At 53.8% G+C, this 13,418-nt stretch overlaps 2 protein-coding genes across 4 annotated transcripts in view; one reads left to right on the forward strand and one right to left on the reverse strand.

Annotated features, from left to right (window-relative positions):
• The window catches only part of LOC6600477, a 32,390-nt gene that overhangs the window by 5,216 nt on the left and 13,756 nt on the right, over positions 1 to 13,418 (forward strand). For all 3 annotated transcript variants that reach the window (XM_026991775.1, XM_026991777.1, XM_026991776.1), the window contains exon 2: positions 3,481 to 3,930. In XM_026991775.1, coding sequence (XP_026847576.1) covers positions 3,726 to 3,930 — 205 coding nt within the window. In that variant the 5' untranslated portion in view covers positions 3,481 to 3,725. The remainder of the gene's footprint in view (positions 1 to 3,480; positions 3,931 to 13,418) is intronic.
• Positions 10,112 to 11,356, reverse strand: LOC6600478 (gustatory receptor 68a). The gene has a single exon (XM_002025633.2). The coding sequence runs from the start codon at positions 11,354 to 11,356 to the stop codon at positions 10,175 to 10,177; it is 1,182 nt and encodes a 393-aa protein (XP_002025669.2). The 3' UTR covers positions 10,112 to 10,174.

Genomic DNA, 13,418 nt, shown 5'->3' on the forward strand with positions numbered 1-13,418 from the left:
CCCGCCTATTAATCTGCCACAGGGACTTGCCCAGAAGGCAAATCGACGACGGGGCTTTGATTTTTCGTATTTGCTCGCCGCCCTCCGATAGCTCCAGTCATCGTTGCGTCCGTCTTGGGACCGACTCAGCTGTCAGTCGTTGGGTTTTCGTGTCAACACTTGCACTTAAAGCCCCCCACAGCCATCATCCACCATCCCTCATCCTTCATTCTCCTTCATTTCCCATTCCGTAATCGCAATCCTATCCCGTAGGAATTCCATGATTTGGCACTTTCCGGGGCTGCCTAAGGCAATAAGGATAGGAATTCTATGTGGGAGTACAAGAACATTTCATCTGAGGAATAGTCCAAAGACTGGGTCTTGTTTTCATTCGTCATCCTAAGAGATTTCAGAGAGGAATAGAGCAAATAGGAAAATATTAATCTCCCATCTAGAGGAATAAAGTTTATTAATCATTATTACCAATTAGGCAGCCGTTCCCCCCCCCCCCCCCCCCCCCCCCCTGCCTCTTTGCCGCCCCATCACCACACAAGAATGGAAAATGTATCTGAATCAATAAACCGACACCTCATCGAAGTAGGAGAACCGGAGTAAATGCAGCGGAAAATGGCTTAAAAATACAAACACCCGTAGTCCTCCGCCTCCCCTCTTGTCTCTCACCGAGAAATAACTCATTCGCCCAGGGAACACGAGGGAGCAGTCACCTACCCAGACACCCAGCAATCCACCCACAAAACCACACACATATACTCCTGTCCCTGTCCCTGTCCCTGTCCCTGTCCTGTCCCTGGCCTGTCCTGGCCGTGGGGCTTGGGGCTGTTGTGGCTGTTGGCAGCTCAGTTCCGTTCAGTACTCGGCAGACAAATGGACGTGCCCGGTGCAGACGTGAGTCAGACGCGAGTGCGGACACGGCAAAGCATATGGGGAGCAGAGCAGAGCAGGCAAATCCGAAAAAAGGGGGAAAAATCCCTACCCTCTTTGGCAGAGCTCGTAGTCTGCAGGCATAAAGTAATTTCTTTTGTTTTTAACGTCCTGCAGTTAATACATTTGCATTGTGCACGCAAAGGCACGCACACACCCGCCCCCCTCCCCCACCACACACCCCACACCCCACAGGATACCCAGACACCCAGACATGTGGGTGTTTTCGGAATGCTCTCCCAGACAGAACAAAGAGCTTCCCGTGCCGCACACCTCGGCAGTCCTTGGAGTAGTCCCCGGTAATCCAAAGCGAGCGTTTCTCGAGCTTTTAGCGCGGCAAGCCAAAGAGTTTCTCCCTCTGCACCCTCTGCACCCTGTGGACAATCATTATGGTTCCATACGGGTACATAAATATTTATTGTGCACCCGTGTGCATATGTGTTTATGCCACAAATTCAGCGTCCTGTCCGTTGGAGGGGCCCACCGATGGGTGGGCTTCCAGATGGCTGACAGAGATATTGAGTTTGATTCATCAGCAAAACGAGTAGAGTACGAGTAGAATCGATAATGTACTCGTGACGGTGGCCATTGGTAGCCTCTAAAGCCTTTCTAGGGCTGGGAGGGAGCTCTTTGTTCCACCATTTGTTGGAGTCCCAACCCAGGCAATGCGTGTCCCTGCTTTCATCACTAATGTGTCTCCACTGTCTCTGCTGTGTGCCCCTTTCGGACAATGCGATCGCGACAAAAGGCAAATCAAGCAGAGCACAAATCCACACGAGTGTGGAGAGAGTGCCCCCCCCCAACACACCCGCCCCCCAAGCGGTTCGGCGATGAAACCCCACAGGGCCATTAATTGTAAGTCGTCTAGTTTTTTGTCGCCACTTCGGACACACTATCGCTGGCCACCCCTCCACCCCGCCATCCTGCCTCCTTTTTGCGACTGGTCTGTTCTTTTAGTTGTGTTTGTAATTTATGCGGCTTCCCCGGCCGCCTCCGGCTCCCTCCCCGCCCCACCACACTCCATTCCATTCCGTTCCGTTCCTCATTAGAGCTACGGAAGAAGGCGCATAACGAGAGCCGTATTTCAAGCCCCCTTCCCCTCCCCCTCCCCCTGCCCCATCCCCGGCGAAAATTATCCTCCCAGATTCGAGTTGTGCAAATTGTGAAATTAGAGAGCAATCAAGGCGTAAAGTTTACTTGTTATTTCCTGGAGGAGGCACACCGAATGGGGGCGAGAAAATATATATATTTTCTAATGTCCTTTCACGAGCCGGAAAAATCGGGTTGCCATGGCGGCGGTGGCGTCGACAATAACAACAACAGAAAACCAGAGAACAGAAGAATAACAGCCATGGAAATGCGGAAATGCACAACAGGCTTTGGGGATACGAGTAGACATACATACATACGAGTAAATACACATGTATGTGTCTGTGTGTGTGTGTGTGTGTGTGTCCTGAAGAGCAAATCGCATGTCAATGACCATCTTCTGGGAAAACGGTAAAATCTTTTGCCTGTTTGCCAAAGGCTTCCCCAGAATCTGTTTGTCGAGGGAGGGACTGCTTTTCATGTCCAGCACTTTGCGAGTTGTCGTTGTCGTTGTCGTTGAAAAGTCCCTTCGAAGATCAAGAACATCCTTCTGAGATGAGTCGAGAACAGGGCCTGCCCGCTCCTCAATCAATCCAGCTTATAGAAAGCCGTCAGCCTTCGATGTCCCTGCAAATGTACCCTGAGATGGGGCACAGCTCTGGTGGAAAGTCAAGGAAAATGTAGCCAGAAATATCAATTCTTATGGAATACACGCCACTATATGTACATCCATATGTATGTAGGTCTCTGCGTCCCTATGTACATACTTCAGTGGGGCTCGGGGGGGCTCGTGGTGCTCGGGGGGCACGTGGGGAAGTGCCAGGCGCAGAGAATAAGTGGACTACAAAGAGGACAAAGTGAAAAGCTATAATCAGATTTAATTAAACACGAAATTGGAGCACTGCCTCTGCCTCTGCCTCTGCCTCGGGCTCTGCCTCTGCCTCTGGCTCCTTCGCTGGGAGGCACAGCGTATGTGTGCCTCACGGTGCCCGGGTCCGGTCCCCAGTTCGCACTTGGGTGCTTGATGCATGTGCTGTTGTATGTTGCATTATTATGTCGCAGGACATGCGGCGACTAGCGACTAGAGGGAACGTAGCTCCCCTTCTGATGGAGTTGGAGTGGAGCCAAGCCTGCGGCAGGCTGGCTGGCCGCTCGGACTCTCACGTGGCTGCGCTTCAGTGATAAACCGCACCACGGGTCGTATGCGTAATAATTCATTGTGTTTATTCCTCCCCTCCAGAGCACAGAGGGGGGATCCCCCAAGAATATGGAGCTCTGAGGACAGAGGAGGTTCCCTTGGAGGCTCCTTTCTCTTCTCCCACTATCCTTTTGCTATCCTTTACACAATACATGACTCTAGCCGTCCACAAACTGTCATCGCCCACTGTTTGCCAGCGGCAAGCTGCTCTCCCCCTCTCGCCACCCCCCTCTTGGAACTCAATTTGGTCTAATTCGTCTTTTTGTTTGCAGAACGAAATTGGAACGAGGATAAAATCCGTTAATGTCCATCGCGCGAAATGAGGAGACAGCCGCTCCAGCGAGGAGGAGGAAATTCATAAATGAAAGCTCCTAATTGCCGAAGAATGACGGACTAAGGGGAACAAAAGCAGAGCAAACTTTTCGGCCACAAACATCAGCAGCGGCAGCGGCTGCGGCAGCGGCAGCGGAATCGGTGGAACCGCGAAAATTGTGCCACCGCAGAGGAAGCGCAGAGGATGCTGTTAATGCCCACATCGTGTGGGCCGGGGCCACCCGCGGGCCCCAATGGCGCGGGAGCTGATGGCGGCGGCCCAGCGGAGGTCGCCCGACGAAGGACGGCGGCATCGGGCAGTCCCAAATGGCTGCTAATGCTGCTGATGCTCTTTGCCATTCTCGCCCGGATGCCGCACAGCCAGGTGGCGGCTGAGAAGAGCAAGCACTGTGAGTATCACCTATAGATATATACCATACGAATCCCCCACTGACTGGACAGCTAGTCCTCCAGCAAGACCACAGAGGAGCCCGCCAGCCCACATATGTACAGCCCCGTTTGGCATTTTTACGTTTAATTTAAATCAAAAATCGACAAGCTGGGAATGTGTGTCCCCTCCCCTCCCCTACCCACACCACCCCTCCCCACCCACTTGGGTGCGCCCGTTGGGTCGATGTCGAAGAGTCATCTCGCACAATAAAATCTGTCAGCAGCTTAGTTTTATGTGTGGTTTCTTCTCTCGAGAGTTTTTCCGATTTTTCTTCGCTCGGCAATAAACATTTGTTTGGGGCAGAGGCGAGGGCGGGGGCGTGGGCGTGGGCGGGGGTGCATCAAAAGATGAGAAGAAATGTAAATGGACGGACGGACGGACGGACGGACGGACGGACGGACGGACGGACGGACTACAATACGCGTAAAAAACCGACACGTATGTGTGTGTGTGTGGCGTGTGGCATTGTGGCATTGTGGCACATTGTGGGTAATTCATTCAGTTGCCGCAAATGGTTTATGTTGCAAATAAAGAACAAATAAATATAGTTTTACGATGCACTGTCCGTACGGGTCGGACGTGCATAGGCATATATTTGGGGCATATACGGGCCCCGAACGGGAGCAAAGGTCACAAGAGTCCTCTTCACGTGAATTTCGAGGACTGGAGTTTTATTTGGGCTTAAGCCACCAACAAACAGCCAGCACAGATGGCCACAACAGGCAGGAAATTTGTGAAAATTAATCCAATTAGTTTTCGTACAGCAAAGACATGCCAATAATTCACTTTAAGACTATTACGCCCCCAGGCCCACGTTTAGCCTGGTAAGTAATCCAGACGAGTAGGAGTAGGAGTACGGGTTGGAGCCTAATGTCGGAAATAGTCCGATTATGAGCCGGCTGAGGGAGCAGAAAGTATCGTATGTGCCCACGTGTATGGTTTCCTGTGCCCCTCCGAGGGGCGTGCACCAACTGCACCGCCGTACAAGTAGCAGCCGCAATTGCCGACCCATGAAATGGAAATTACTCAGGCGGCGCGCGTTGCATCCTCCCGGCGCGAAAGTTGTTGCCGCAAATTATTTCCGTATTCCAGCATTAAATCATAATTAAAATTTCAAGTAAAACAACTTACATGCCAGCCGTCGGGGGAGGGGCAAAAGTTTCCTTGTCGAGGGCGCAGAAAAAGTTCATTGCATACTTATTTGGGCTTGTTTCCGGTTGCCGCCGAAGCGTCTGCCGCCGCCTAATTGCAGCCTCCTCCACAAAAAGCACAGTCGGATGACGAATGTGCCTGCTGACGGGGATTGGGCCCCCCCCCCCAATAGATGGATCATTTCCGAGGGATTGGTGGAACACCAACTGGAAAGTGGAAACTGGAATGCCTGGAGTTCTTCTCCTTACTGATTCCGCAAACATTTATCCAAGAGTGCCTCTCCAGCCTTCCAGAAGCATCGAACCACTGTTCGTGGGCCTGGTTTTGGTGTCTTTTTGCTCATTTCCGGCGACAAGAACGGACACGCTTAGTTGCACTCCCCGCTGTCACTGTCGCTGTCGCTGCTCTGCTCTGCTGATGCTGCTCTTTGCGTTGCGGTGTTTGCTGTGGCAACACACACACACACACACACACACAGATACAGACAAAGTCGGTAGCCAAAGGAGGCATCGCCTGTCCTCGGCAGACTTGTGGCCCACGTGGCGTGTACTTAATTTCTCATGCCCCATGCTCCATGCTCCATGCTCCATGCCGGGGCGCGTTTACTTTTTTACCGGCCACATACTTAGTACGTGTTTCCCCTTCCCCTTCCACTGCTGCTGCCCCCCCTGCCCCATCGGCGTCGCCTCTGCCGGCGGCAGCATTGAAGAAGACTTTTCAACTCGTTCAACAAAATTGTGCACAAAAGTTTCATAATTAATTTCATGTTAAGTGGCAATGCAAAGGAAGGGCGGTGGCGGTGGCGGGGCGTGGCCTGCCTGCCACAGTGCTCTCCTACGTCCCCCCCCCCCCCTCCCCCCGATTTACTCTTCTTCTCCACCCCTCGACGGCTGGTGCCTTTAATTTGAATTGTCATTTCCTCTGTCCTCTGTTTCTTCAACACTCTTCTGCCCGCCACAGAAGCACCGGTGTCGTCTGCCTGCCATCCGGTTGCCAGGCACAGCCACAGCCACTGCCACGCCCCCACCACCCCCCACCAGCCCCCATCATGCCGCACGTTCAACTTGATTAGCGTAACTTATAATGACTCGCACGAGCAGCGACTCTCGTGTGGCAAACTTGTTGGCTGTTGTTCTGTGGCTCCCATTCCGAGCTCCGTGTTGCCCAAACACTTGCAAACAGTTACTTACAAAAGTAAATACACAGATGGAGATACGGGGAGATGTGTGTGTGGGGCGGGGGGTGTGGCGTGTGGGGCGGGGGCACATTTGCAAGTGGTTTTCATAATTACTTTGTGTGAGTACTTCATACGATTCCAACTACGAGTGCACGAGGCAGGAGCACACTTCGCCAGGAATGGCCATCGATAGTTCATTCCTGCTGGTGCCCACTGTACCCGGAGACTCCCCTCATTCGAATGCCTCAGATATTTATTTCGTTGAGCTGGAATTTTATTATAATGACAGCATTGCGTATGTTTTGATAAGGGATCCGATCCAATCCTGACAGCACGCACGCCCATCCCTCTCCCTCTCGCTCTCGCTCGCCCCATGCCACTCCCTCTCCCCCTCCCTCCCTACCATCCCCCCATTGTGTGATTCTTTTGCAATATTGCGAGCATTATACGTTTTTATAAAATATGTCACGTTGCCTGGTCTTCCCTGCACCCGCCCCCGCCCTCGCCCCCAACCTGTTCCCCTTTCCCCGATGGCCGACTGCCAATAAATTTGTGAGAAAAACAACTGTCGACGTCGAAGAAGTGGCATAAAACTTTTGCTCTTTGTGTGGCATAAATATGAATGAATGGATTTGCTCCTGCAGTGGAAGGACCGAGCAAAGGGGGGAGGGGGAGTGGAAGGGGCAGTGGGACCAACTGGTCCACTGCGGCATGTACATCGAGGGACGAGACCAGAGCCAGCCAGGGTCCTGGGGGTCGGGGGCTGGAGGTTGGGGGCTGAAATGATGAAAAGGAGCCAAAGGCTTTCCAGGGGCAATAAATTTTAATTTTCTTAAAATCCATCCGCATACGAAATGAGATTCGTAACAAGCCGCAGCCGCACCATTTCTGGCTCTGTCTTTGGCTCTGTCTTTGGGTCTGTCTCTGTCTTTGGCTCTGTCTTTGGCTCTGTCTTTGGCTCTGTCTTTGGCTCTGTCTTTGGCTCTGTCTCTGGCTTTGGCTCTGTCTTTGGCTCTGTCTTTGTCCATGTCTCTGGCTCTGTCTTTGGCTCAGTCTTTGGCTTTGGCTCTGTCTTTCTTGGGTCTGTCTTTGGCTCTGTCTTTGGCTCTGTATTTGTCTTTGGCTCTGTCTTTGGCTCTGTCTTTGGCTCTGTCTTTGGCTCTGTCTTTGGCTCTGTCTTTGGCTCTGTCTTTAGCTCTGTCTTTGGCTCTGCCTTTGGCTCTGTCTTTAGCTCTGTCTTTGCTTCTGTCTTTGCCTCTGTCTTTGGCTCTGTCTTTGCTTCTGTCTTTGGCTCTGTGTTTGGCTCTGCCTTTGGCTCTGGCTCTGTCTTTGGCTCTGTCTTTGGCTCTGTCTTTGGCTCTGTCTTTGGCTCTGTCTTTAGCTCTGTCTTTGCTTCTGTCTTTAGCTCTGTCTTTGCTTCTGTCTTTGCCTCTGTCTTTGGCTCTGTCCGGATCCCCACTTGAACGCTGATGTTCGATATATCTAGGCGCATGTATGGACTCCGACCATGCTCCTTATTTAATCCACAGTACGTTCAATCATTGATTTTCCAGATCTATTTATGGAACGGTGAATCTGCTCAGTTCGGGGGATCTTTTGTTCTACTCGCAGCGCCGCCATAAATCCTGCCCGGGCGACCATGATTCAGCTGCTTAGCGATCCTTGGCTGGCGGGTCGGGTCACAGTCAAATGCGCAGATAAATGTTTATGGAAGATAAATTGCAGCGAGAGGACACAAATCGGGTGAAGCATAATAAATTCCATTTGTAGTGGGCTTCTATGGGGGGGAGGGGGGAGTGAGGGGTGCAAATAGGGAGCCAAATCGACTATTGATGCGTTGGCATCTCGCGTGGCACGGTGGCAGCGTGGCAGGGTGGCAGGGAGCTGCCACCGACACTGCTTGTTTGTTGGGTCCGAAAGGGGGGTGGGGTGGGGTGATCATTTATCAACATTTCGGTGGGAGAGGGGGCAAGTAATCACTTGCCATTCCAAACCGCTTCATGCACACATAATACCACGAGTATTGTCGATTTTGTAGAGCTCGTGGCACTTTCGCGTCTCGGCAGATTGGGGAATCCCTGTTCCTGGGATCACAGATGACCCCCTCTGCGGGCAGGCCCCCCTCTCTCTTCCCAGAGGGATAATTCAAGCTCAAAGGAACTCATCAGCGCCGAGGCGCTCCACCAATCACTAATCTCACTTGTTCTGGCCGCAACAAGCCCTCGAAAGACACAGGGCTGCCCCAAAACTTCCCGGCACGACTTTCCCTTATTTATTTTTGGGCAATCTGTGGACACAAGAAGCCCCGGACAAGACGACGAGGCGTAGTCCTGCAAGGAGCGGGCCACAAAAGGACATGCACCCTCCGCCCTCCGCCCACCGCCCTCCGCCCGCCCGCATTGTGCCTCCGGTTAAGCACACGAATCCCTTTTGTAATCAAATGCACAGAAAATTGTATTCCATTCAACGAAAATGCCGAGTCCCAAACCTCTTTCGTGTCCGCCGGATGGGGCTTTGTATCGCCGGCGCTGTGTGGCGCTGTGTGCTGGTGGGTGGGGCGCCGTGTGTGGGTGCGTGATCCACTTAGGCGGTGCGGAGGGGACTCGCGCGCCCGCTAAACAAAGCCGTAGAATTATCTGCCCGGAATGGGCAGGGCAGGACGGGGCGTTGGAGGCGTTGGAGGCGGCTCCGGGCGGAGCTGAAAGAAAAATATTACCAGAAGAAGCTCGTAGACAATAGCCCGGCGAAATGCGAAATGCGAAATGCTCGTAAGTAAGCAACAATAATGAAAGAGAGAAAAGAAAAACAACAGCAACAATGGCGTAATAAACTAACGGCAAAGTCGATCCCAGCTCGGATCCCGAAACTATGCAAAAAGTTTTCTCTTTGTTTTTCGCGTCGCAGGAGCCAAAGAAGAGCCCAAGAAAAAATTCACAAGACGGCGACGAGGAAGCGAAAGATTCGCCGTGGCTTTTGCAAAAAAAAAACAAAAAAAAATAAGAAGAATAATTTTCGAAAAATAGTTAAGCCCCTTTTATAGGCCGGAGCCGGAGTCCAGGCCAGGCCAGATGGGACCTGGGCCCCTGGGGGGAGGGGCAAGGGGCAGGGGGCAGAAATTTAATTAACAATTTGCGAAAGGCAAATAAACAAAGGCGCGCCGGCAGGGCTTCCACACGACCATCAGTTATCCTGGCGGACTTCTGCCGACTCCGGCAATGATCTGCTGCCCGGATTGAGTGTCCGGCTAGCCGGGCCGACAAGTTGAGAGCTATTTGACAAGTTCTTAGTGAAAAGTTGAGCCTGGCATAATTAAACTGGTCCGCTGCCCCCTGCCCACTCGCCCCCACTCGCCCTTTGGCCCGATTGCCAATCGCAACTGCCAAAGTTTGTTCAATCATAAAATGGGAAAAGAGAAGGAACCCAGTTCAATCGGGCCGGACAAGTGTCCCAAGTCCGTCCTCTTCTCAGGGAATTCCCGGCAAAAAGAACTTGCCAAACTTTTGACTATTCAAACATTATGACAGGCGAGGCGACAATTCGCTTGATTATGGCCCAGGAACGGAATGGAACGGAATGGAATGGAATGGAATGGAACGGAAGGAAGGACGACGCGTCGGCAAACTTCAATGAATCTTATCGTCTGGCTGGGCCATTTCGGGCCCCCTATCTCCTGGCTGACGCCTATTTCACAGTTCTTTCATTAGTTTGGATGGCACTTCATCTTCGTTGCACGCTCGAGTGACTCAGGCCGCCTGCCCCGCCTTGCCTCCCTGCCCCGCCCTGCCTCCTTGGGCAAACTGCTGCCGCTTCTCATGTTTGTTTCCCCAGCAGCTGGCACCAGAAAAAGCAGCTCTCGCTTATTTTCTTTATTGATTCACACCTCAACCTCCTCCACCTTGGAGTCCTCCAGCTGCTTGAACTGCACCAAGATGACCAGATACGTGGTGACGGCCGAGAAGATCTTGAAGAGCGTCGAGTTGTCGATGGCGAAGAAGCCGTAGGCCGTGAACTGCACCTCCTGCTTGATGCTTTTGGTGAGGAACTTGTCGATGATGTTCTGGAACTCCTTGCTCTTGCCGTAGACGCGGGCCAGGATCTGGGAGGTGGTGTTGGCCGCCGAGGCCAGGCAGTCGCAGGAGCTGCAGATGACGGCCATGGTGACGGTCTCGGCCAGGACCCAGGCGCAGGACAGGCCCATGGTGTCGGCCAAGTCCGCGTGCTCGCTGGACGACCTGGCGGTCAGCGTGGAGAAGGCCAGGTAGCTCTGGTTCGTGACCGTGTAGAAGGCGAAGCCGAAGAAGAACAGCAGCCCCACGCCGGCCACCGAGTTCATGTTCTCCGTGATGTAGCGCAGCTTGCAGAACACCTCGATCAGGTTGCTCAGCTCGCGCCAGTTCTCGCGGTCGCTCCTCCGCCCGCCGGGGCCCTCCTGGCGCGTGAACGCGTCCAGCCGCCGGTTGAGGAACTCGATGCGCAGGGCCAGGCTCTTGAGGACGGTGCGAAGGTAGACGGCGAACACGCCCGAGTAGAGCATCTGCAGGCTGTAGACCAGCATCAGGACGCACTGCCGCCTGGCCCCGATGCCGCTCAGGATGTGCACGTAGTAGAAGGCCACCAGCACCACGCTCGTCGAGGTCGCGGCCACCAGGGCCCCCGGCAGGCGGCAGCTGTAGCTCTCCCTGAAGCCGTTCGCCTCCAGGTACTCGTCGATCCTGGCCACGTCCCGCAGCGTGCCCCAGTGCTTGGACGCGTTGTGCACGCCGGAGAGCACCATCATCGTGTAGCTGCAGATGCAGAAGAGCGTCTCGATGGTGCGATTGATCTCCTCGGTGTCGCCCAGGGAGCCGGCCACCAGCCTGTACTCCTGCGAGGCGAACAGCACGTCCTGGCACAGCAGCGCCGAGCTGACCAGCAGCAGGGCGGCCACCCCCCGGCCGTACCACCGGCCCCATCTGCCCAGCCGAAAGTTATCCTCATTCTCGCCGCTGAAGAAGGGCAGCAGGCCACACACCTGCGTGGGCAGGGCCATGGCCCTGATGTCGTCCAGGATTTTCATTCCGTCCGTCGTCTGTTGTTGGTCCTTTGAGCAGCAGACACAGTATGGCGGACTCGAGCGGAGGTCTGGCGGCCTGGAGGCCTGTAGGCCTGGTTCCCGGTTCATTAGCTGAAATTGACAGGCATTTAATAGACCTCTGCGTAATGGAAATGCCGTACATTAGCAATCGATCACCTGCCTGCACTATTGCTTTCGCCATTGATTCCTCGCCGAGTCCAGGGGCTCATCGGCGGGTCCCTTCAGCTGCAGTTTCGGGTGGAAAGTGAAAATTCATTGGGTAATTGCTCATAATCGTGGAGCTCGAAAGCGGCTCCCAATGCGTCCCGCAAATTGGCCAATTACTTTGACAAACCGTCGACGGTGGACGGTGGACGGAGGACGGAGGACGGAGGACGGTGGACGGTTTGACGGACAGCCCCCGGGGACAGGCGTGGCCGTGCAGGGATTATGCTCATTATGCAAACCGCCGGGAAGTGCGGCGGCCACGCCACGGATGAGCGGCGCTGGATGGAAATGGCAATGGAAACGGAGGAAATCGCTGGTGCGAAAGGCATTTACTTCAATTATTTCATTAGGGCAGCGACGGAGGCAGCGAGTGGAGGCAGCGGCAAAGCAAAAGCCCGGAGGCGTCATCTGGCCCAATCCGGGGCCGAGTCCACAAAAGATGCCATCGAATTTTGGTCGCGCTAATGGAGCGTGTGAGTCCGGCACCAGCTGTCGGCCGTCGGCTGTCGGTGGTCGGCTGTCGGGGCCAGGCTCCAGCTTAGTCAACCGAGAGCGAGGGCCTGGGACATGGCGAGTGGAGCCGAGTAGCCGAGGAGCGGTGGGTGGGACGATGATGACATCACACGGACGCCCGGGGTCATTGGGGGCCAGCAAAATTCAATATTGGAGCACAGGAAATTCATTGTTTAACCTTTGTTGCTTAAATTGCTCAAATTCCTGCCATTAGTTTGACAAACGAGCCAGCGAAATTATTTTGTTGCAACCAACTTGCCCCGGCACATCCGGACCCGGACCCGGACCCGGACCTGGACCTGGACTGCAGGAGGACTGAGGCGGGGGCAGATGATCGAAAACCGAGCAGATTTCCAGGCAAAGTTTTTGCCACAAAGCACCACAGCATCCCATACCATGCCATGCCCCGATGGCTCCGGGGCTTTTGGGGCACGCACCGAGCTGGCTCCTGCTGTGGTTTCGGTGCGTTCCGTTGTTGCTGCTGCCACTCCTTGTGGCATCTACGGTAGCAGCATCCTCGGATATGCCCGGCTTCGACTCAGCAACTGGGGCTCCACTGCTGCAGATTTATTTGCGGTTTTGCATAATCACTGAAAATTAGTTTAAAACATTTACATTAAATTTGCATTTCAATGTCGGTGGTTGCGTCGGGTTAGGTCAGGTTGGGTTCTGGGTTCGGTGGAAGTCTGCGAAGGTCTGTCAATGGATGTTCGGGGAACCCTCTGTTCTTGGAGACTGCCCTCGGGCTGTAGTGCGTCTGAGAACATTAATGCGATTACCGATTCGTTAAAACTGAGGCACATTCGAGTTTTGAATTTCTCAGACAGGACTTTCGTACAATGTAGTCCTCCTGGACTCCTGGATTGAGGCCCCCGAAATTGTCAGAACTCCATAAGCCATTAAGTTATCTACGTGTTTGCTGGGAAGTCCCTTAGGAGGCCGACTGCAGAAGCCTCAGACGCATCCTTGCGCTGCATTTTGAGCACACATTGAGGATGTTTGTCCTGCTCCGTGATTATACGTGCCACGTACCCTGGGCGGGGCTCCTCCCTGCCTGGGCAGGGAGTAGTTCCAGCTTCCAAGGAGCTGTGCTCAATATTTGTCTAGCCGAAGGAGCGACTCATCGAACATCTCAAAGGTGGTGCCGGGGAAATGCGGAAACACTCGCCAAAGATTCGTTTATTTGCGAATGTGGCTCTGGGCGCCACCTTCCATTCCATGCGTGCGGCGGGGCTCCGGGGAGTCCGGGGAGTCCCAGAGCCCCAGAGCCCCAGAGTGTGTGTGTGTGTGTGTGTTCGAGGGATGCGGACGGAATTAGACGAGC

This window comes from Drosophila persimilis, unplaced genomic scaffold (genome assembly GCF_003286085.1).
Source record: "Drosophila persimilis strain 14011-0111.01,24,50 unplaced genomic scaffold, DperRS2 tig00000686-arrow-arrow-pilon, whole genome shotgun sequence".
Lineage (NCBI taxonomy): Eukaryota > Metazoa > Arthropoda > Insecta > Diptera > Drosophilidae > Drosophila > Drosophila persimilis.